This window comes from Terrapene carolina, unplaced genomic scaffold, assembly GCF_002925995.2.
Source record: "Terrapene carolina triunguis isolate 2854851 unplaced genomic scaffold, T_m_triunguis-2.0 Scaffold212, whole genome shotgun sequence".
NCBI lineage: Eukaryota > Metazoa > Chordata > Testudines > Emydidae > Terrapene > Terrapene triunguis.
The window spans coordinates 5,137,018-5,162,462 of record NW_020664563.1 but is presented as its reverse complement, the minus strand read 5'-3'; the positions used below and the strand labels follow the sequence as shown (position 1 = coordinate 5,162,462).

At 44.0% G+C, this 25,445-nt stretch overlaps 1 protein-coding gene across 3 annotated transcripts in view; it reads left to right on the top strand.

The window, feature by feature from the left end:
• Positions 1-25,445, top strand: part of LOC112107415 (dynamin-3) — a 309,995-nt gene that overhangs the window by 215,385 nt on the left and 69,165 nt on the right. For all 3 annotated transcript variants that reach the window (XM_026656091.1, XM_026656092.1, XM_026656090.1), the window contains one exon: positions 13,538-13,649. In XM_026656091.1, coding sequence (XP_026511876.1) covers positions 13,538-13,649 — 112 coding nt within the window. The remainder of the gene's footprint in view (positions 1-13,537; positions 13,650-25,445) is intronic.

Sequence of the window (25,445 nt, the reverse complement as noted above, 5' to 3'; positions counted from 1 at the left end):
TTTGCTTGGAAAAAACAATGTTCTCTGACATACTGGAAGTAGGTGCAGCAATCAACACTTGCTATTTATTTAGTATTTTTTAAAGTGCTATATAGGTAGGCTTGGAAGGGTTGGATTTTTATCAGTAAATGTCAGTTTCCCTGTACACATACTAACTAACGGAAAAAATAGTTCCATCAATAATCAAACTTCACAGATAGGCAAGATCAGAAAAATGCTGCTTGAGAACTTATTAGAGTTTGAATTAAAGTATTTATTTTGTATATTTTTGACATATACTGTTGACAATTTCTGTGTTAACAGTTAGAAAGCTTAAACTTTTTGAATCTCAACATCTATTGGCATAAAATAATCATTGTCCCCTTCCCCCCCCCCCCCGTTTCCCACAACTGACATTTTAAATAGATAAAAGTAAAAAATAAAAGCTTAAACCCCATAATTTTGCACAACTGTGACAATTTAAATTGATAAAAATTGAAAAAATACTTTGATAATATCAATGTTTATTTTCATCAAAATTATAGAAAACATTGAATTCTGCCAAGCCTCTCTATAGGGATGGTACCTAGGAAATAACTAAATTTACTTCAGTTTTATTCTACCACCATTATACTAGTATAAGCACACTGTTCTTAGGCAAATCATGTTGTTTTCTGTTAATTGTTAGTATTACTCTACCAGCATGTGTGATTATAACAAACAACTCCCTGTCCAGAAACAATGGAATCCTAAAGGCTGAGTTATATCTAGAAGCTCTACTAATTTCATTCTAGAATATTAATTGGATAGTTTTGTGCTGATTTAAATTATTACTGCAATTAATTTAAATTAAATTATTACTACTGATGAATAGTGAGATGTGAGTTATGGATATAGTTCTGTGATGGATATATTTGAAATTTAGACACTTTCATAATCAAAGTATGGCTACAATGATTAGTATATTGTTCTCTCTCTGCTCATTTTCCCCATTAGGACAGTAGTTATGTTAATTTAAAAATCAATATACTTCAGTGGGACTACTCAAGTGGGTTTGATTTGTAGAGTAAAGCTCTTAAGCAATTTTCTTTCTTAGCATTTTCTCAGAGATGTTCTGTTTGGTTCTTCTGGAAAAAAAAGAAATCGTTTGAGAGGCATGTGTAATTAATTTTAATTAACACACACACACACTCATTGGAGTGAACTGAAATGGCACGCCTTTGTAGAAAATGTTAGTCACACATTGCTGCTAACTCACTGCAGATGGATGGCTTCATAAAGAAAATATTTGCAGAGCCCTAACTTCATCGCGTTTATTATTTCTTTCCTTTAAAAAAAATTGGCTGCCTGTATTTAAAAACTGCTGTTATGGAGTTTCAGGTGTGTATAACAATATGCCAAAGCACACTTCAAATCCAGTGTATTGTATCTAGCTTAATTAGAGTTGAGTTAATATCTAAAATGTCTTGAATGTATATTTATTGAATGTTTAGATTCCTGTTCTCTTTTACATGGCTGTATATTAAACTAATATTGTGTATGCATTTTTTCATTTTATGGTAATTTTCAACCAAATTGAAAATATCCAATATATGCAACTTTTTAGTTTTTCACTCCAAAAATTTGGCTCAGTCTGTATTCAACTCTGGACTTTTAAAGTCAATTCTATTATGATGCAATAAATATAAAAAGACCCAGAAATTCACAAAATAATGTTAGATGGCAAACATTCCTGTTTTAGGACCCAATCCTATAGCACATGGAGTTATCTGTAAGCCTGTGAATAGTTTCAGTGACTTCAATGGGACTGTTCAGGTTAAGAGGGTGTGGGTGTAGTCAGTGTGTGGGTTGTTTTGTTTTTTTTTTGTTCCCCTCCCCCTCCCCCCAGAATCAGGGCCTTAGTGGTTTATGAGCTTAGTACTGCATATTTCACAGACATTCCTGCTCTATAATTTCTAGCTGTATTTGTCATGGCATGTGTGCAGACTTATGAGTGCGGATAAATGCCTCCTTATAATCTAACTTGATGTTTTTTGCTTTATAGCTTTATATATTCTCTAATAATTACATGCCACTTACGGTACATCTGCTTATCAAGGTATAGCAGGCCCATCATCATTATATCTCAGCAGCTGCCTGTGCACAAAATTAATATGTTGATACACTTTTATAGAAGAAGAATTGAAATAGAAATTATACAGCAGTTGCCCTTAAAAACATGTCAGTTTTGCCTTAGATACGTAGGTATGGTTACAAAAGTATGAAGGAATTGCTAGAGAAATTGCAAATACTGACATCAAGCTATATACTTTAGTAAGGTAATCAGCAATTTTTTAAGGTTGACCACTGTACAATGAAATCTACCCTAAGCACTGTTGCCAGTATGGTAGGCAACTTTAAGATCGTCTCCTGTGGTTTTCAGTACAATTTTTTTCAGCTACTGGTTAAAGACTGAGACCACATTAGTTCTGCTTTTTTATATGGTAGGTAACTTGATGGAATGTTCTAGGGCACCAACATTTGGAGCTGGTGTGACAGGAATCCTACAGGTGCAGAAGCCCTGACCTTGATACCAGCCACATGTGTTGTCATTAAGGCTATGATTTAGTCACAGGTATTTTTAGTAAAAGTCATGGACAGGATATGGGCAATAAACAAAAATTCATGGCTCCTGACCTGTTCATGACTTATACTAAAAATACCTGTGATTAAATCTTGGGGAGAGGGGGGAAGGCGTGGGGGGCTGCTGCTGGGGGAGGGGCCTTGGGATCTGCTGCTGCGGGTGGCACCCAAGGCTAGCAGCACCAGCTGCTGGGGGCCGCAGACTGCAGCTGCTCCAGCTGCCTGGCCGGGGACCACTGCCCAGGGCCGCGGACCGCGGCTGCTTTGGCCACCCCGGGACCGCTGCCGGGGGCCGCCGGAGCAGCGGCTGGTTTGGCTGTCCCCGGGGGCCACCTCAGCATCTGGCCCTGGAGCCAGCTGATTTGGCAGCCCTGGGATCAGCCACACTGGCCCCTGCAGAAGTCAGAGAGGTTGCGGAAAGTCACGGAATCCATGACTTCCACGACCTCTGTGACAGACATAGAGCCCTAGCTATCATGGAACTTATCTGGCACATTCCTGTTTCCTCTCCTGGGCTTTCAAATACCTCCTTATTTCGTGCCCCACCACATTAGAATCCTTATATTAGTGGAAGGTTTAATCACCCATTGTACCAGCAGAAGGTATTAATACAAGCTGCCACTTTGCTTCTCTCTGGAGGATACTGTTAAAAAGTCAAAAACTTCTATTTTAGATGGTTTTGGAAGGGTGAACTCCTCCAACTCCATGACATGAATGGAAAGGTTTTGGGATGTCTCCTGCCCTGAATGGAGACAGCTGGGAAGAGAGGTTTCTCAAACCATCACTGAAGTGAGTGTATGAATGTGGGTGTGGGCTGCACATGTATTGTGGATAACTCACTGAGCATGTGCAATAATAGAAAGATTTAGTATTAGGATTATAGACACAGGTATGTTATGTTAAACAAGATTCTCTCTCCCTGGTACCATTCACTCTGCTGTATTGAAAGGCCCATCACCATTCCCCTCCACACACACAGATAGAGAGGCGCGTGATCTCACTTGTATTGTGTGTCTTCCTTTATTTTGTCAGAGGTTTTCTGTGTGACTGACTTTTGGTTAACCTTGGGCAATACTGTTGAAATTTGTTTAATGCCATAGCAACTTCATTTTCTAAGTACAACTCTACTAATTTGGATGTTACATTTTCTTTCAAAAGTCAGAGATTGTTTTTGTGATATTTTTCTCACCTTGGATTAGTTTCTCCATTTCACATTCGTTAGATCTGTTTGAGTTTCTTTCTACTGGGTTGAAAAACCTTGTTTGAAAGGATTTTTAATTGTTAGCTGTGATCTATGAGCTTCTTTGTACTATTATAATTATATTATAATATGTCTTTGCATAGAAATCAGTAGAGGGACTTTTTAAATGGTTCTGGGATGGAAAAACACATGTTAATTTCAACATAGGCAGATGTACATTTATTTAAAGTAACCCTAAAAATGCTCCCTGCCTTGTGACAGTTATGACTAAGAGCTCTGCCAGAATAATACTAAATACAGTTCTCTAACTCAGGCCCTTAGATGTTTTGGTCAAACTCCATGAGATATAAAGCTGCTGGAACATCACACAGGGTTGATATCGTCAAGGAACATTTACATCAATAAGTAGGTCATTGCAGATCTTGAATGAATCTGCTTGAAAGAAATCCAAACTCCATCTTATCCTAATGTGCATAGTGAACTGTGTGAGCCTAGAGCTCCATAATGATCAAGTGTACAGTATCAAAATGCTATGATATATAATAAATTACAGTTTGGATAGGAACTAGACGAACCAGTACTGCCAACCCAAAGTGTTAAAAAATAGTCAGGCCCTTCACATCTCTTCAACCATGAGGGCTAGAAGCTTTTTTTGTTTTGGTTTTTTTATTTTTTTTATGGAAACTGAGATTCTCACATAACCACAGGATTCCAGGAATGTTGAGGCATCAAGAAAAACACCAAATATCACAAGACTCATGATTAAAATAGTGAGACCTGGCAACCCAGCAAACCATTTGTAGTAATGTGGGATTAAAACACTCTCAGATTACACATAGCAACAGCAGAACATACCTACCACAATATATTTACATATACAGTGGGCGCACTTGAAAATTTAATTCCAGTTCTGGAATGGTTGGTCCATTGAAAGTGGTTTTCAATAGAAACCTGGGTTTTCAGTTAAATATAATTTTTTATGAAAAGCGCGTTTTGCAGAAAATTGAGTTTTCATGAAAGAACGGAAAACCAAGGTTTTTGGCTGAAAACTGAAACTTTTGGAACAAATAATAACAATAATATATGAAATGTTCAGTCTTTCAATGAAAAGTTGAAATTTCCTGTAGGAAAACCCTCCCCTCATTTTCCAACCTGCTCTCATACTGGTTCTAGCAGTATTCCTAATTCCAAGTATATGGAGTATTGGTAGAACATTGCTAGAATCTCTCTAAAACTGGCATGAGTTTAAGTACATTCACTAGGTTTCTTTAGCAGAGAAACTGTATGAGGTAAAGACTCAGAAATTTAGTAGCTAGAGAACCATTGTTATCGACCTGACAAATGCCTTCGGGTCCATACCCCACCATCACATCTTCGCCACCCTGGGAGAGTTCGGGATGCCAGATACCTTCATCCAGATCCTCCGGGACCTCTACAAGGACTGCACCACCACCATCTGCACCATGGACGGAGAGACGGACGCCATCCCCATCTGCCGCGGCGTGAAACAAGGATGCCCCCTCAGCCCCATCATCTTCAACCTGCCCATGGAACCACTCATCCGAGCCATCTCCAGCGCCCGACCGGTTTCGACCTGCACGGCAAGAAAATCAGCATTCTGGCCTACGCGGACGATCTGGCCCTGGTCGCCGACAGCTCGGAAAGCTCGACGTCACCAGCCAAGCCGCCGAGTGGATGGGCCTCCGCTTCAACCCCCAAAAATGCGCCTCCCTCCACGTCGACGGTGGCACCAGGGCGCTGGTCCGGCTGTCACGGTTCCTGATCCAGGGCGAGTCCATGACCTCCCTCGAAGAGGGAGAGGTATACCAACACCTTGGCACACCCACAGGAGTCCGTGTCCAACAGACCCCCGAAGACACCATCGCAGAGATCCTGCGAGGCGCGGCCCAAATTGACTCCTCCCTGCTCACCCCCTGGCAAAAGATCAATGCCCTCAATTCCTTCCTGATCCCCCGCATCTCCTTTGTCCTCAGGGGATCGGCCGTAGCCAAGGTGCCCCTGAACAAGGGTGACAGCACCATCAGACAGCTGGTGAAGAAGTGGCTGCACCTTCCCCAGAGGGCCAGCCATGGACATCATCTACGTTTTCCACAGGCAGGGTGGCGCCAACGCACCTCGGATGGGTGACCTGTGCAATGTGGCGGTGATGACCCACACCTTCCGCCTCCTGACGTGCCCGGACCCGACGGTGAGGAGCATCGCGCAGGATGCTGTATGGGGCGTGGTCAGGAAACGCATTGCCAGGGCCCTCTCCAAGCAGGACGTCGCCACTTACCTCAGCGGCTCCCTGGAGGTTGAGTTCGGGAGAGAGGGGGGAGACCTGTCCTCTCTCTGGTCCCGTGCCCGCAACGCCTCGAGACGCCTGGGTAAGAGGATCGGCTGCTGCTGGAAGTGGTGCGAGGAGTGCCGGGAGCTGGGAATACTGGTGCCACGCATAAAGACCCCGGACCACACCATCGTCACCCCGACCGCCAGAGCTATGCTGGAAAGGTCCCTGAAAGACACCATCCGCTGCCACTATGCCGAGAACCTCAAGTGGAAGCCAGACCAGGGCAAGGTGTCCATCAAGTGGGACGCCTGTAACCACTTCCTCCCCGGGGGCAGCTTCACCAGGTTCGCCGACTGGCGGTTCATCCACAGGGCCCGACTCAACTGCGTTCCCCTCAACGGAGCCATCCGCCACAGCAACTGGGATAAGCGCTGCAGGAAGTGCGGCTACGCAAATGAAACCCTGCCGCACGTCCTGTGTGGATGCAAGCAGCACTCCGGAGCCTGGCGGCACTGCCACAATGCCATCCAGAACTGGCTGGTGAAAACCATCCTGCCGTCCCTGGGGAAGATCACCCTCGACTCCGCCATCCCTGGGACAGACAGCCGACTGCGACCCAACATCGTCGTAACGGACGCAGAAAAGAAGAAGGTCCTCCTGGTAGACATCACAGTGCCTTTTGAAAACAGGTCACTGGCCTTCCACGAGGCCCGAGCATGGAAGGAGTCGAAGTACACCCTGCTGGCCGAGACCCTGAGAGCTCAGGGCTACGAGGTCCAGATACACGCCCTGATCGTGGGAGCCCTGGGCTCGTGGGACCCCCACAACGAGCCGGTTCTGAGAGCGTGCGGAGTTGGTCGACGATACGCCCGGCTCATGAGACAGCTCATGGTGTCTGACACCATCAGGTGGTCCAGAGACATTTATACAGAACACATCACAGGACACCGCCAATACCACACTGAGTAACTGAGACCACTGACCAGGGAAATAACCCACTTCCTTCCCTGACGAACCAAGGGATGCACCCCACCCAGGTACTCATTCGCTACACCAATACTGACTTGGACTCCTTATATGTTCCATGGGTGGCGTACCCGAGCCCACTTATCCACTGACACTTGAAAAACTCTTGCACCCCAATCTGGGTCTATGCCGGTTATGTGATATGTATGTATCTCTTCACCCTTGCAACCGACACCTGTAATCCCTCATAACCCAAGCCTGACCCCAGATGTACAGTACCTTCCCTCTTAACTTGTGTATATCTAATTTTAAACATTCACTTTAATAAAAAATTTTATATCCTCTTTGGAAAGGCAGAATTACAAAGTAAAGTAGTTGTTCCATATCTGTAGTTGTATTGCATGTCCACCTATCTCTACACACCTCTACGCTTTGACTTGGTTTTGTTTTGCTATGTAGGGCAAGAAAGAAAATTAATTCTGTTATGCATAGTTTTACTACAGTGTTACCATTGTTAGTTGCAAGCAAAGTGCTCTATATGAGAGCTCTACCTGGTGCATGAGCTAGTGGGTGGGGCATTTCAGGCAGTCCTGCATAATGGATATCTCTAGTTGCCTTCAGACCCTGCCATGAAGGGGATGACCCAGATAGTAGCTGAGTCAGTGGATTTACAATCTCAGGAAAAGGAGTTGATAGGTCACTAGAGTAAATGTCCAGTCACTTTTAATTGTATGATAATTTGTTTTGCAGTATATATTAATATTTATATTTGATATGGCAGTAGTGCCTAGGGACACCAATAAGAGTTCCGTTTTTGCTAGGCATTGTACAAATGCATAAGACAAACAATTTACAGTTTAGGCAACTGTAGGTAAGGTATGGGGGAAACAATCAAATAGCTGGAAGTTCACAAGAATGATTAATAGCTGAGAGATAACAGTAAAATAAGCAAGTTGCATGTTGTTGTCCATTAAGCAGAAGTTTCAGCATATCATCTTCCCAGTAATGTGTGATTAGAGGGGGAAAAAGAGAGAGAGTAAAAAGAGAGAGAGAAATATGTTTGATAACTTTTCCTGGAAGTAGAAATGACTTCTCCATTCGATGTAGTTAATCTCAAAACATCAAATTATGTTGTAATTTACAGGAATACAACTCTGTGTATAAGGTATTATACAGTTTGTACATAGAAAATATTAATCTTTTGTCTCCTTCACATTAAATATTTGTATTAGTTTAATTTTCAGTAATATGATTATGGAACCATTTCTGTCTTTGTTAAATATGTAGGATATTACATTAAAATGATGATACTTTACAAGAGGAAATAGTCTAAACAATAGTGGGGTATGTAGATGTGTGGTTTTACATGCAGTTTTCCTGTGTTAGTATTTGAAGAATCTTCAAATATTTAAATAATTGATCATGGAAAACCTAGAAAAATAACTACTCATTGGCAGTTCCATGTGTATTTTCTGTATTTCTCTTTCCATGTTCTTCACAGCTATAAATGTTTGCATATAAACAAAATTTGTGTTGCTTAGAAGTTCACCTACTCCTGCTTCATACTCCCCTGTCAGATGTCATTAACTTGGGTTTATGACATCACAGTTAGTTGCTATTGAGATGATAGTGATAGCCCAAGATTATTGCATCCCATGTGAAATAAACAGATGATGCTTAAAGAATATCCTGTTTCTGTGCAAATATGTTTAGTAATTCTAAAAGGCGGAAGAAAAAAAAGAAAATTTCAATTGTTTTAAAAAAAAAATTCAGTTTTCCATGAGACATCAGTAGATCCTTAATGAGTAGAATCATAGAAGAATCATAGAATCATACAAGATTAGGGTTGGAAGAGACCTCAAGAGGTCATCTAGTCCAACCCCCTGCTCAAAGCAGGACCAACACCAACTAAATCATCCCAGCCAGGGCTTTGTCAAGACAGGCCTTAAAAACCTCTAAGGATGGAGATTCCACCACCTTCCTAGGTAACCCATTCCAGTACTTCACCACCCTCCTAGTGAAATAGTGTTTCCTAATATCCAACCTAGACCGTCCCCATTGCAATTTGAGACCATTGCTTCTTGTTCTGTCATCTGCCACCACTGAGAACAGCCGAGCTCCATCCTCTTTGGAACCCCTCGCCCCCTTCAGGTAGTTGAAGGCTGCTATCAAATCCACCCTTACTCTTCTCTTCTGCAGACTAAACAAGCCCAGTTCCCTCAGCCTTTCCTCTTAAGTCATGTGTCCCAGCCCTCTAATCATTTTTGTTGCCCTCTGCTGGACTCCAATTTGTCCACATCCTTTCTGTAGTGGAGGGCTCAAAACTGGACGTAATACTCCAGATGTGGCCTTACCAGTGCCGAATAGAGGGGAATAATCACTTCCCTTGATCTGCTGGCAGTGCTCCTACTAATGCAGCCCAATATGCCGTTAGCCTTCTTGGCAACAAGCGCACACTGCTGACTCATATCCAGCTTCTCATCCACTGTAATCGCCAGGTCCTTTTCTGCAGAACTACTGCTTAGCCAGTCAATCCCCAGCCTGTAGCAGTGCATGGGATTCTTCCGTCCTAAGTGCAGGACTCTGCACTTGTCCTTGTTGAAGCTCATCAGATTTCTTTTGGCCCAATCTTCCAATTTGTCTAGGTCACTCTGGACCGTTATCCCTACCCTCCAGCGTATCTACATCTCTCCCCAGCTTAGGGTCATCTGCGAACTTGCTGAGGGTGTAATCCATTCCATCATCCAGGTCATTAACAAAGATGTTGAACAAAACCAGCCCCAGGACTGACCCCGGGGCATTCCGCTTGATACCGGCTGCCAACTAGACATCGAGTCATTGATCACTACCCATTGAGCCCAACAATCTAGCCAGCTTTCTATCCACCTTATGGTCCATTCATCCAATCCATACTTTTTTAACTTGCTGGCAAGAATACTGTGGGAGACCGTATCAAAAGCTTTGCTAAAGTCAAGATATATCACGTCCACTGCTTTTCCCCATATCCACAGAGTCCGTTATCTCACCATAGAAGGCAATCAGGTTGGTCAGGCATGACTTGCCCTTAGTGAATCCACATTGATTGTTCCTGATCACCTTCCTCTCCTCCAAGTGCTTCAAAATGGTTTCCTTGAGGACCTGCTCATGTAAAACATGTTTCTTTTTGTAAGATTCTGTTACTTACAGAAAAACATGAGATGTTCTTTAGAGGTTATTTTTGCCTTGGTTTTGGACAACGCTGCTCATTTCCCTGTTTGAGGAACAGGGTTAGAAGAGTCCAGTGGTGAGTGTGCTAAAATGGGCCTTGAGACCTGGGTTCAATTCCCTGCCCCCTCCCCCCAACTTCCTGTGTGACCTTGGGTGAGAGAGTCTCTTTGTGCCTCAGTTCCCCATCTATAAAATGGGGATAATAGTACTTCCCTACCTCATGGATGGTGTGAGGATAAATAAATAAATAAAAGATTGTGAAGCCCTCAGTAATATAAGTACCCTGGGATGGATAGAGGTGTACAATAACTTAGTCACGGCCATAGGATGCACAGACAGTCATTAGCACACCTGGACTAGAATCCAGGAGTCCTGACCCAGTCTCCTGCTGTAGCCAGTAGCCCACACTCCCTTCTCATTCATTGCTTAAAATACAGTGAAATTTGATGTTGAAAGTAATAATTTTCATTGCAGGAACACAACACTCTGGCATTCTAGCCCTGAAAAAGATTTTTGACTAGCTAGTGGTATGATTTTTTTTTTTTAATTTTTATTTATTTAGTTTTTTTTTTCTGTTGCAGTGAAATATATTTTGATTCTTGCCATCTTGTGGAATATTGTGTCCAGTTCTGGTGCCCACGGTTCAAGAAGGATGTAGATGAATTGGAAAGAGTTCAGAGAAGAGCCACGAGAATGATTAAAGGGTTAGAAAACCTGCCTTATAGCATTAGACTCAAAGAGCCCTATCTATTAAGCTTAACAAAAAGAAGGTTAATGGGTGACTTGATCACAGTCTATAAGTATCTACATGGGGAACAAATGTTTAATAATGGGCTCTTCAATCTGGTAGAGAGAGGTCTAACATGATCCAATGGCTGGAAGTTGAAGCTAGACAAATCCCGACAGGAAATAGGGTGTAAATTTTTAATGGTGAGAGTAATTCGCCATTGGGACAATTTACCAAGGGTCGTAGTGGATTCTATCACTGACCATTTTAAAATCAAGATTGGATGTTTTTCTAAAAGATAGGCTGTGGGAATTACTTTGGGGAAGTTGTATGGCCTAGGTTATACAGGAGGTCAGACTAGATGAACACAAAGGTCCCTTCTGGCCTGGGAATCCATCAATCTTCATGTTTTATAGCTTTTATTTTGTGCCTCCTCACATTTTAGCTGATCTTTTTTCCGTAACTGTGGCAACCTAATTAATTTACCTAAAACAGTTAAAACCAAAAAGTTTCCAGGCAGCAAATCAGCAAGTTCTATCCAGCTGCCTTGTTTAGCCTCTCTGTCCCTTGTCATCATATCCTTTAATTTGCTTTACTTTACACATATTGATTCCAAATTCCCAAACGCTGTAGATGAAATAAGATTCAGATATCTCTGCTCCCTGTCTAAGATAACCCAGATTTCTTAGCTGCTCGTGTGTGTAATATATTTAGAGGAAAAAGAAAAATCCATTTTAAATCTCTAATAAGTCAAGTCAGAATTGTACCCATCATCTTTTGCAGTTTTAATTAAATATATAAACTCACTAATAATGCCATGTATGCCTATATGCTGATATGGGCATGTTTCACTTCAATGTAGCATAACACGAATCACTACCCATGATAGTACAGAAATGGTAGTTTTATTGCTAAATGTCCAGGTTTTATACCCATCTATTTCTTGATACTCCATCTGAAAAACAGGCTTAGGAGTTGGTTGTCTTTCAGATGATATTGTCATTAAAAGGGGAGGGAAAATCTCCGGCAAAGGTGAAGTATAACAAACCTATTGTACTCCAGATATGTAAAAGGTGAAAGTCCCAAAGTCCCTGGAATGCTAGAGAAATGGACTAAGTAGTAGTAATACTGGATATATTTTTCTGGTTGCACAATTTGTCTAAAAAATTCTCTCAAAATATGGTAACATACATTGCTAGAGAGAGTGCTTCTAATATAAAATGCCTTTGGACCTCTAATTATTGCTGTGTGAGTTAGTGATCTTTTTAATCCCCCCCAAAATTGCTCCATTAGTGCTAGGGAAAACAGTCTTGTTGCAATTAAAAATAGATTCTTGCATCTCTATTAAGATCTAGCAACATGTGGTTTCGCAATTTAGCTCAGCTAAGCTTGTAGCCTTTCCTGAAAAGACAGTTGGCTGACCAATTTACAGCAATCTAGTCTGTGTATAGACGTTGAATTAGGTAATAATTAATGGTTAAACCATAAAGGAAAAATCCTGTTCTATTTAATGGCGAATGTATAAGTACCACTGCCTTGCGGATCATGTATTTTTTCTTCTTTCTCTTTTCTTCCATTAAGCTACTCCCTAAACACAATTAATCCACCTTGTTATTAAATTAATTGCATACAGTAGGTCGCTGGTTCTCAACCAGGGATCTGGGGTCCCCTGGGGTGTCGAAAGCAGGTTTCAGGGGGTCCACCAAGCATGGCCAGCATTAGACTCACTGGGGCCCAGGGCAGAATGCCAAAGCCCCGCCATGCAGGACTGCAGCTCATGGCCCCAAGCCCCACCACCTGGGGCTGAAGCCGAAGCCTGAGCAACTTAGCTTCGTGATGCCCCTGTGGCGTGGGGCCCTGGGCAATAGCCCTGCTTGTTACCCCCTAATGCTGGCCCCGACTTTTATATGCAGAAAAGCAGTTGTTGTGGCACAGGTGGGCCGTGGAGTTTTTATAGCATGTTGGGGGAGGACGGGGGGCTCAGAAAGAAAAAGGTTGAGAACCCCTTCAGTAGATGATGTGTGTGTCTGAGGTATTTTTATGGTTATGGAATCCTTTTGTGTTTGAGAACTCAGTCATTTTTAAATATTTTTCCTTTTATTGAAGATGTTCGGAAGCTAAAACTGAACTAGTATTGTACTGGAGAGATTTACTATGGGGAAAATAAACTCATTACTAATCTTGATTTTCATTGGCTACAGCAGCTGCCAGTCAGAGACCATACAACTTTGTTGGCAGTTCTTCCACAACTGTCTTTGTCCTCTGTGTTCCAGCAGCATTTTGCCTCTAAATGTGTTCTAGTGTTTATTAATAGTGTGGAAAGCCTGATTTTTAAAATAGATCTAAAGCTTCTGTAACTACAGTGCATCCAGACCATTATTATTTTAAATTAACATTTTAGGTCCTTATCAGACCGTCACTTGTCTCCCCTTTCAAAAAGCTATCAAATAATTATAGATCCTGAAGGATTTTTGATTTGAAATGCTGTGTACGTGATGCAGAGTAGCAAAGTTCAAATTTTACAGTGTAATGTTCTATGTTCTAGGAATGTTTACAAGGATTATCGCTTCCTTGAGCTGTCCTGTGATGCCCAGGAGGAGATGGATAGCTGGAAGGCATCCCTACTGCGAGCTGGTGTCTATCCTGATAAATCTTCAGTAAGTTAAACACATCACTAGTTTTTCAGTAGCTGCCCTGATTAAGAGTCAGAAAAATGCTGGGAAGAGTTTTTTTTTAAGCTCTGTCTGCAGATGTCCTGAGAGTTTGTGTTTTGCTTTGCTGTACTTGAGCTGACACCTATGGCTGTTTTTAATGGTTCACATCTCAGCAGTAACATTACATTCTGGGTTAATACATAACAAGCCCTCCGGCCAATAGGAAAATAATGTTTGTTAATTAAATCAATCCTTCAAGTCCAAATAATAAAAATACTGACACCTTTTAGGGTTTTTCTTCCACCTCACAGTATCTATTCCTGTCTTTGAAGGTGACAGATATTTTGCAGAACGCTAATATCTTCCTGCAGACCCCATATTCTAGAACTGAAGGAGGTATTCCAGTTTGTTATGCAAATTTCTTTTACTGCTTTACTGCCTCTCCAAATACATGTTTACCCAATTAAGTGAAATATGAAGAAAACTGAGTAGGGAAAAAAAATAACTGTAACAGTTGGACATACAATAAAGAAAGCCAGGAAATTATTTTGCCAGACTGCCCTTTCATATTTTTAAGGCCTTTGTCAGTCTGTGTCATGTTGTTATTTATACATAGCGCAAGGGGTTTTGGTCCGATTTCCAAAGTGACCTCATTACTTAAGTCTGTCTGAGCTTCTGGTTTCAATGTAGCTAAGGGCCACACTAGCATGGATTCCAGTGCCAGGGCAGAATCCCAGGACAGGGTGCTAGTGGTGATTAAGGGCCTACGTTAGACCTATGGATATTCCATTTTCTAAATAAGTTTCCATCAGAAGAAGCCTTTGCAATTACTGTAAATCTGTCAAAAATTACATTCCCCTCTTCATGATGGAATTCCCAGGGGACTGGGTCAATGGGCGGATTTTCTTATTTGACACTTGGGCAGTTTGAGCTTGTGGAAAAACTCTTGGGTATTATTTTTCTGTCTTCACTGGTATTTGCAGCACCTTCCAATTGAATATCCTCCGTAGATCTAGGGGGAGATTTCTAAAGGCGCAAATAGACTTTCAGTAGGACTTGGGAGACTTAACTGCCTTTGTGCCTTTGAAAATTGCCCCCTAATGAGTAGTTTACCTTTCCTTCATTAACTGTTTCACTCTGGTACATCACTGTAGTGGTGTGAATGGATTGTTCTCCCATCAAAGAGCTTGCACATCAGTCTGGCTGGTGGTGCGCCCATTTTGAAGTAATTTGCTCCTCTCCCCAGCTCCCCTCCTCCTCCTCTTCCACAAGTACTACTGTCCACTGCTCTGGCTTCTTATAACATCATCTTCATTTCCCTCTATATATCACCGCCACTGCCCCCACTGCTCCTGCTTTCACTAGCCACCCACTCCATCTGACGTTCCCAATTCTGATCCGCCTGCTATTTGTTGCTGCTCACATATGCATGCAGCCCGTAGTTTTCTCGCCTCATACCAAGCTGTCACTCCAGCACCACCGACCCGATGGCTCTGAGTTCATTACCTTTCCACACCCCTCCCACACCAGCTGGGGTTTTTAGGGAAGATTTTAAACAAATTATTTCAGGAATAAGTAATGGAATAAAAATGGGTCAAATACCAATCCAGGGGCAGCTCACTGGATACCTGGCAACCAGCTAATACATTGCCATTTATTGTTTCCTTTTTCATGATCCTTCAGTCGTTGTGTGTCCGCGCAACACAACTCATATTGAAGCCAATCAGAATTAACTTTGCAAGTACTATTTTGTGAGATGCTACCAAATTCATTGCAAGAATCCAGATATTACATCGGCTGCATTCCCTCCTTCCACGGCTTTTATAATGGTATCAAAATAGTTAGCATGTTGTTGTATCGTATTGTTCATACTTTATTCTAGAATAGAGGTAGGCAAACTCTGGCCCGCGGGACCCTCCTGCCCGGCCCCTGAGCTCCTGACCCGGGAGGCTGGCCCCCGTCCCCGTCCCCCGCAGTCTCAGCTCGCCGCACCGCCGGCGCAATGCTCTGGCCAGCAAGGCTCTTGCAGAGCCGCAGCCTGACCCGGTGCTCTGTGCTGCGCGGTGGCGTGGCTGGCTCCAGCTGGGCGGCGCAGCTGCCTGTCCTGGTGCTCTGGGCGGTGCGGCTGTAGCGCCGCCAGCCACTGGTGCTCCAGGCAGCGCGGTAAGGCGGCAGAGAGTAGGGGGGGTTGGATAGAGGGCAGGGGAGTTCAGGGTGGTGGTCAGGTGGCGGGGTGTGGATAGGGGGCGAGATGGTCAGAGGGCGGGGAACAGGGGGGTTGGATGGGGTAGGGGTCCCGGGGGTGCAGTCAGGAATGAGAGGAGGCGTTGGATCAGGGGCAGTCAGGGGCAGGGGTTCCAGGGGCGGTCAGGGGACAGGGAGAGGTGGATGGGGCAGAGGTCCCGGGGGGGCCATCAGGGAACAGGGGGGTTGGATGGGGCTGGAGTCCCCGGGGGGCCGTCAGGGGGTGAGAAGCAGGGGAGGTCGGATAGGGGGCGGTGGCCAGGCCATGCCTGGCTGTTTGAGGAGGCCCTCCATACAATTTCAGAAACCCGATGTGGCCCTCAGGCCAAAAGTTTGCCCGCCCCGAACTAGACCATCCCTGACAGGTGTTTATCTAACCTGCTCTTAAAAATCTCCAATGATGGAGACACTCCACAACCTCTCTAGGCCATTTATTCCAGTGTTTAAGCACCCTGACAGTTAGGAAGTTTTTCCTAATGTCCAACCTAAACCTCCCTTGCTGCAATTTAAACTCATTGCTTCTTGTCCTATCCTCAGAGATTAAGAAAAACAATTGTTCCTCTCCTTGTAACAACCTTTTACATACTTGAAAACTGTTATCATGTCTCCTCTCAGTCTTCTCTTTTCCAGACTAAACAAACCCAGTTTTTTCAATCTTCCCTCATAGGTCATGTTTTCTAGACCTTTAATCATTTTTGTTGCTCTTCTCTGGACTTTCTCCACTTTGTCCACATCCTTCCTGATATGTGGTGCCCAGAACTGGACACAATACTTCAGTTGAGGTCTAATCAGCGCGGAGTAGAGCGGAAGAATTACTTCTTGTGTCTTGCTTACAACACTCCTGCTAATACATCCGAGAATGATGTTTGCTTTTTTTGCAACAGCGTTACACTGTTGATGCATATTTAGCTTGTGGTCCACTATGACCCCCAGATCCCTTTCCACAGTACTCCTTCCTAGGCAATCATTTCCCATTTTGTATGTGTGCAACTGATTGTTCCTTCCTAAATGGAGTACTTTGCATTTATCCTTATTGAATTTCATCCTATTTACTTCAGACCGTTTCTGCAGTTTGTCCAGATCATTTTGAATTTTAATCATATCCTCCAAAGCACTTGCAACCCCTCCCAGCATGGTATGGTCCGCAAACTTTATAAGTGTACTCTCTATGCCATTATCTAAATAATTGATGAAGATATTGAACAGAACCTGACCCAGTACTGATCCCTGCGGGACCCCACTCGTTATGCCCTTCCAGCATGACTGTGAACCACTGATAAACTACTCTCTGGGAACAGTTGTCCAACCAGTTTTGCACCCACCTTATAGTAGCTCCATCTAGGTTGCATTTCCCTAGTTTGTTTATGAGAAGGTCATGTGGGACAGTATTAAAAGCTTTACTAAAGTCAAGATATACCACATCTACCGCTTCCCCACTATCCACAAGGCTTGTTACCCTGTCAAAGAAAGCTGTCAGGTTGGTTTGACATGATTTGTTTTTGACAAATCCATGCTGACTGTTACTTATCACCTTATTATCTTCTAGATGTTTGCTAATTGAGTGCTTAAGTATTTGCTCCATTATCTTTCCAGGCTAGTGAAGTTAAGTTGACTGGTCTGTAATTCCCTGGGTTGTCCTTATTTCTCTTTTTATAGATGGACACTATATTCGCCCTTTTCCAGTCCTCTGGAATCTCTTCCATCTTCCGTGACTTTTTTAAGATAATTACTAATGGCTCAGATATCTCAGTCAGCTCCAATCAGACTACTCTTATTTGGTAGAGAGCTTTGCATGTCAGTTAGAGAGAATTGGAAAAGATCCCTTATGAGTATAACCTCTCAGGCAAGGCTTGACTTTCTTTGTGCCTCGATCAACAGTAGATTCGTATTCACATGAGGTCGGAAATGGAAGAATTAATAAGTGGGCAGATCTCTTCTAGCGTAGTATCTCATCTTAAGTGTCCGTCAGGCCAAAACCACTCACAAACTGATGGTCAATATTCAAAATAGTTAAGGGTTATTGAAGTGCTGATGCAAATTCAAATTTGTAGTTGTCAAGACTGTTGACTAGAAGAAAAGTTTCAGAAATGTCATAAAACTTACAAAGTGCGTCAGGTAATATATTTTATTGTATCAACTTCTGTTGGTGAGGGAGACAAGCTTTCAAGCCACACAGAGATCTTCAGGTCTGGGAAACTTACTCAGAGTGTCACAGCTAAATACAAGATGAAAAAGATTGTTTAGCATAAGTAGTTAACAAGGGACCATTCAAGATGAAGTGGCCCATTAAAACTCGTCCAGTCATAGGGAGGAAAGGGGGAAGAAGCAGTTCGGGGGAGGGGGGGAGGAGGGAGTTGTAAATGGGTTACAGGTTGTTTTAAAAAGCCATAAATCCAGTGTCTTTATTAAGACCATGAGTTTTAGTGTCTATCAAACTTATGAATTTAAGCTCCCAGCCTCGTCTTTTGAAAGTGTTGTGCAGATTTCCTTTGTGGATGAGGACTGATAAGTCCAGGGGTGAAAGTAGAAATAGGGTAGGGTGACCAGATGTCCCAATTTTATAGGGACAGTCCTGATTTTTGGAGCTTTTTCTTACATAGACTCCTATTACCTCCCACTAGAGTGACCAGACAGCAAATGTGAAAAATCGGGACAGGAGGTGGGGGGTAATAGGAGCCTATAGAAAGAAAAAGACCCAAAAATCGGGACTGTCCCTATAAAATCGGAACATCTGGTCACCCTACCTCCCACCCCCCCGTCCCGATTTTTCACACTTGCTGTCTGGTCACCCTAAAATAGGGACTTACTGGTACGGGGCTGGGTTGGGGCCGGCTCTGCCCCCTGGAAGGGGCGGGTCCTCGGGCGGAAGGGGCGGGGATGGGGGGGTCAGAGCCAGCCCTGGCCAACCCTGTACTGGTAAGTGCCCTCCCCCTCCCCTGCCGGGGTAGCAGCGGCAGCCGGGGGCTCCGGAAGCAGTTTAAAGGGCCCAGGGCTTGGCCGCTGCTACTGCCCCGGGCCCTTTAAATAGCCGCTGGAGCCTGCCGGAGCCCTGGGGTAGCAGCGGCAGCCGGGGGCTCCGGCGGCTATTTAAAGGGTCGGGGCCGTAGAGGCAGCGGGAGCCTCGGGCCCTTTAAATAGCCCCCGGAGCCCCGCCGCTACTCCAGGGCTCCAGCAGCAGGGCTCCGGCGGCTATTTAAAGGGCCCAGGACTCCCCTGCTTCTATTGCCCTGGCCCTTTAAATAGCCCCCGGAGCCCTGGGGTAGCGGCGGGGCTCCAGCAGCTATTTAAAGGGCCCAGGGCAGTAGAGGCAGCGGGAGCCCCGGCCCTTGAAATAACCCCCGGAGCCCCGCCGCTACCCCAGGGCTCCAGCAGCGGGGCTCTGGCGGCAATTTAAAGGGCCTGGGGCTCCAGCCGCTGCTGGGAGCTCCAGGCCCTTTAAATTGCCGCCTCGGGCGTACCGGCTTACTTTCACCTCTGGATAGGTCAGATATAGAGTGATCGTGTTGTGACAAGTGTTCACCCCAGATGATGTAGTGATTTTGTCTTTTATCATTTTTCTGTGTAAGTTCATTCAAGAGCATAGTGATTGTCTTGTTTCGCCCCCATAGTTACTATAGGGGCATGTAGTGCACGGAATGAGGTACACTACATGTTGTGATAGATGTATGTAGGCATCTATCTTGAAAGGTGTGTTCCGGGGTGTGCGATCATTGTAGCAGTGGAGATATGTCTGCGGGTTTTGCATCTGTTGTTCTGGCAGGGTCTGGTGCTGCTTTGAGTTGGTGTGTCCTGGTCTGTGGGAAGCTTGTTTCTGATGATGAGCTTGAAGAAGTTGGGGAGTTGTTTGAAGGCCAGAAGTAGGGGTTCAGGAAAGATATCTTTCAGGATGGGGTTCCCATCGAGTATGGGTTGTAGCTGTTTGATGATATCCCGTATAGGTTCCAGTGTGGGATGGTAGGTGAGAACTAGGGGTGTGCGGTCAAAGCAGGTTTTGTTTCTGTATTGAAGCAGGTTCTTTCTGGGTATTTGGGTGGCCTGTTCCATGAGGCGATCTACTTCTCTGGTGGAGTGTCCTTGTTTGGGGAAGGCGGTTTTGAGGTATCTATCCCAGACTTTCCCCTTGGAGCACATTCTGTGATATCTGAATGCCTCGCTGTAGATAACATATTTGTTGCTGTGTTTGGGGTGGTTACTGAAGCTATGAAGGTAGGTAGAAACCCACAGATCATCACACTCACAAATTCAGTAGTCACTCCGAACACACCAAGAATCTGTTATCTACAGCCAGACACTCAGATATCAGCTCTTCAATGACCCAGAACTATTTTGAATGTTGACCATCAGTTTATGAGCAGGTTTGGCCTGATGGACACTTAACAAGTGGCCACTGTACAAAAGATAGGGTAGAAGAGATCCACCCACTTATTAATTCTTCCATTTCCTCATGTGAATACTAATATACTCTTAATCGAGGCACAAGAAAGACAGGCCTTGCCTGAGAGGTTATACCCATTAGGGATCTTCTCAAATCCTTTTTGGTATTCTATAACTGACATGCAAAGCTCTCTACAATAAAAGTAGTTTTTTTGACAGAAACCTTTTAGGAATGGTCTCCAAATGGTTGGTAGTTACTTTTCTACCACTTAGTAATGTTGGTCCAATAAAAGATATTATTTCACCCACCTTGTCTCTCTAATATCCTGGGACCGACATGGTTACAGCACCATGGCATACATGAAATTCACCATGAGTCAAGGGTGCCAAAACCAGGGGGGCCAGGGCCCCCTCACCTATTGAAAGTGGATGGGCCTGCCTGTCCACTTTTTACCATGGGCCCTGCCTCTACCTCTCCTCTTTCCCCCAAGGCCTCAGCCAGGCAGGCACCTGGAGCCTGGCCAGGGAGCCCAGGCAGCTGTGAGGAGCTGTGGACCCTCCACCTGCCCGGGGGGGGGGAGGGGGGGAACCTGAGAGCAGCCCCCGGCCCATATCCCCACCTCCCAGGCCCTCACCCAGGGCAGGAGCCGGAGTCGGGTCGAGGTAAGAGCTGCGTGGGCAACTGTGAGGAGCCGCGGACCATCCACCTACCATGGGCGGGGGGGCGGGGACACAGGCCGGGGAGGAGCTTCTCTTGGGCCCCACCACCCCGGGCAGGTGGAGGGGCCTGGGCTCCCCAGCCCCGCTCTGACTTCCATCTTGGCCGGGGTCAGGGCCTCAGGGGGGAAGAGGAGGGGCAGGGGTGGGGCCACAGAGGGGTTGGGGGACTTGGCCCCCCACTTTTGGGAAAGCTCTGCTGACCCTACAATCAGTTCTCACAATTTCTCTTAGAGTTACAAATGTCAACAATTAATTAAAATTACTGTGCTTTTGAAAATTAACCAGTCTTCAGGCACCGTTCTCTGGTATTCATTGAGGAGGTGGTAATAGATATTAAATGGTGTACAATGAAGCAGCCCTGGTAAGGATCTGCGGTGTAGTCTCTTTTAGTGGTAGAGATTACTTCAAGCAGATTGGCTAGTAAAGTGTGCTTCCAGCATACCAAATGACTACATCTTTTCCTGTGCTCCATACAGGATAAACACATAAGATACTGGAGTAGAGATCTTTCAGGTCTTTTCTAGTGTATTTAAAGTATCCATTGATGAATGGATAAGTGGGAGGGATTTTCAGACGTTCACCGCAGTGGCCTAACTCTGCTCTTGTTGAAGCCATTGGGAGCTTTACCATTGACTTCAGTGGCAGTGTAGCTAAGCTAAGGCTGAGCCCTTCAGGAAACCTGTCTATAGTACATAAATGTTAATATTTGCTGCTACGTTCATGTGTTTGGCGTCACCATTTCATGTGTAATACAGCTTTACTCTACTAAACCAACTGTAAAAATAGAACCCCAAAAGCCCTATAAGGAAGCAGAACAGCTGATTATTAAGTAGGTTTAAGGCATGGTTACCAAACTGTCTCTTCTGGCCTTCACACTGTCATGGTTATCAGAGCAGGTAGGGAGTGTGATCCAAAAGCACACAATTCTACTATGAGCCAAATATTTGCAGTTAAACCCACAACACACAGAATCATGAGCCCCAAGTCTGCTCTTGTGGAAAAGACAAATTGTGCATTAATTCACATTTTGGGGAGCATACGTAAAAATCCATGTTAATGTCAAGAGAACATGCATCTTGTTAGTGCCTGTAATAAAGGATATTTTGGAACCTGGTTTTGTTTGCCTCTGTCTGGTGTAAGTTAATTTTTATGTGTAGCCCTTAAAAACACTTCTGGTTTTTAGTGGTAAACTTCGTCTTTTATCTTCCTCCCTTTAAACAAATCAAAATGGTTGGGTTGTCAGATTTTTTTTTGCCTCCTTGGGAAATGCTTTGCGGTCAAAATAAATTCTGAGAAGTGTTCTTTTTATTAACGTATCTGTGTCCAAAGAGCACCTAGATACCAGAGTGATAAACACTTTTTAAAGCCTTGCAGAGGGACAGAGAAAGAGGATGAACTGAGGAAAATGGAATCCACTGAAAACTGATTCTGCTGTGAGCTGGAGTGGGGATTATTTTTACACTACCGGAGCATTGTGCATGCTCTTATAAATACTGTCTCAAAGGACTAACATTTTTCTCTGTTGTGTGAAACTCCTTTTGTAGAAGATTACCAAGCTCTGCTGAAATAGATGTTAGGTGTTGCTCTTGCCCTGCAGAGAACTGTCTTACAGGAACAGAGCTCCCGTCATGTGCTGAGAAGTTCCCTAAGTTTTGAGAACGAGGAGTACTTGTGGCACCTTAGAGACTAACAAATTTATTTGGGCATAAGCTTTTGTGAGCTAAAACCCACTTCATCGGATGCATACAGTGGAAAATACTGTAGGGAGATGTATATGCACAGAGAACATGAAAAAATGGGTGTTGCCATACCGACTCTAATGAGACTAATCAATTAAGGTGGGCTATTATCAGCGGAGAAAAAAAACTTTTGTAGTGATAATCAGGATGGCCCATTTCAAACAGTTGACAAGAAGGTGTGAGTAACAGTAGGGGAAAAATTAGCATGGGGAAATAGTTTTTACTTTGTGTAATGACCCATCCACTCCCAGTCTTTATTCAAGCCTAATTTAATGGTGTCCAGTTTGCAAATTAATTCCAGTTCTGCAGTTTCTCATTGGAGTCTGTTTTTGAAGTTTTTTTGTTGGAGAATTGTGACTTTTAGGTCTGTAACTGAGTGACCAGGGAAGTTGAAGTGTTCTCCGACTGGTTTTTGAATGTTATAATTCTTGACGTCTGATTTGTGTCCATTTATTCTTTTGTGTAGAGACTGTTCAGTTTGGCCAATGTACATGGCAGAAGGGCATTGCTGGCACATGATGGCATATATCACATTGGTAGATGTGCAAGTGAACGAGCCTCTGATGGTGTGGCTGATGTGATTAGGTCCTATAATGGTGTCCCTTGAATAGATATGTGGACAGAGTTGGCAACGGGCTTTGTTGCAAGGATAGGTTCCTGGGTTAGTGTTTTTGTTGTGTGGTTGCTGGTGAGTATTTGCTTCAGGTTGGGGGGCTGTCTGTAAGTGAGGACTAGCCTGTCTCCCAAGATCTGTGAGAGTGAGGGATCGTCCTTCAGGATAGGTTGTAGATCCTTGATGATGCGCTGGAGAGGTTTTAGTTGGGGGCTGAAGCAGTCGGCTAGTGGCGTTCTGTTACGTTCTTTGTTGGGCCTGTCCTGGAGTAGGTGACTTCTGGGTATTCTTCTGGCTCTGTCAATCTGTTTCTTCACTTCAGCAGGGGAGTATTGTAGTTTTAAGAACGCTTGATAGAGATCTTGTAGGTGTTTGTCTCTGTCTGAGGGATTGGAGCAAATGCGATTGTATTTTAGAGCTTGGCTGTAGACAATGGATCATGTGATGTGGTCTGGATGAAAGCTGGAGGCATGTAGGTAAGTATAGCGGTCAGTAGGTTTCCAGTATAGGGTGGTGTTTATGTGACCATCGCTTATTAGCACTGTAGTGTCCAGGAAGTGGATCTCTTGTGTGGACTGGTCCAGGCTGAGGTTGATGGTGGGATGGAAATTGTTGAAATCATGATGGAATTCCTCAACGGCTTCTTTTCCAAGAGTCCAGATGATGAAGATGTCATCAATGTAGTGCAAGTAGAGTAGGGGCATTAGGGGACGAGAGCTGAGGAAGCATTGTTCTAAGACAGCCATAAAAATGTTGGCATACTGCGGGGCTATGCGGGCACTCATAGCAGTGCCGCTGACTTGAAGGTATACATTGTCCCCAAATGTGAAATAGTTGTGGGTGAGGACAAAGTCACAAAGGTCAGCCACCAGGTTTGCCGTGACATCTACATGAAAGAATAAATGAACACAAATCAGATGTCAAGAATTATAACATTCAAAAACCAGTTGGAGAACACTTCAACCTCTCTGGTCACTCAATTACAGACCTAAAAGTTGCAATTCTCCAACAAAAATTTCAAAAACAGACTCCAATGAGAAACTGCAGAACTGGAATTAATTTGCAAACTGGACACCATTAAATTAGGCTTGAATAAAGACTAGGAGTGGATGGGTCATTACTCAAAGTAAAAACTATTTCCCCATGCTAATTTTCCCCCTACTGTTACTCACACCTTCTTGTCAACAATTTGAAATGGACCATCCTGATTATCACTACAAAAGTTTTTTTTTTCTTCTGCTGATAATAGCCCACCTTAATTGATTAGTCTCGTTAGAGTTGGTATGGCAACACCCATTTTTTCATGTTCTCTGTGTATAACATTTTCCTACTGTATTTTCCACTATATGTATCCAATGAAGTGGGTTTTAGCCAACGAAAGCTTATGCCCAAATAAATTTGTTAGTCTCTAAGGTGCCACAAGTACTCCTCGTTCTTTTTGCTGATACAGACTAACACGGCTACCACTCTGAAACTAAGTTTTGAGTTGTGCTAGAACTCATCAGCACAATTTTCTCAGCATTTTCAAACCTTCCTCTGAAAATGTGAAATGCCTTTGGAGGCTCACATCAACCTGTACTCATTCTCCTTTCAAGGTTTAGGGGCCCTCTCTTTGTGCATGTGACTGTTAGCAACTGGCAGCAATTTGCACTCATTTCAACACTTTCTCTTTGGCAGTTCCAAGGTCAAGAAATGCAAACAAGCAGCCCCAGTCCCTTTACAGCCTGACTTCTCAGTCCTCTGCATGTGCAAGTTACAGCTGTTGCTGAATCGCCAAGCCTTTGGCACCTGTGGTAAAAATCGGCCCATAGAAATTAAAAGTTGAATAATAGCGACACAAAGTTGGAGTATTGCAGTGGTGAATCAGGCCTGCTTTCCCAAACTGCCAGTGGTGCACGGTCAGCCTGGAATCTGAAAGTCAAGCTGTGCTCTCTCCTCAACAGTTCTGCTCCTGCTGTACAAGCAGTTGATGTGGAATCCAGCTCACTCGCGCTTTCTTGTGTTGTGTCTGCAGTGCTGAGAAGAGTAAAAAGGAGCAAAGCCTTTTTGTCACTAAATTCAGCAGCCGTGCTGTAAATGCAAGTCTGTTGAGTTTTAAGAGCTGTCGAT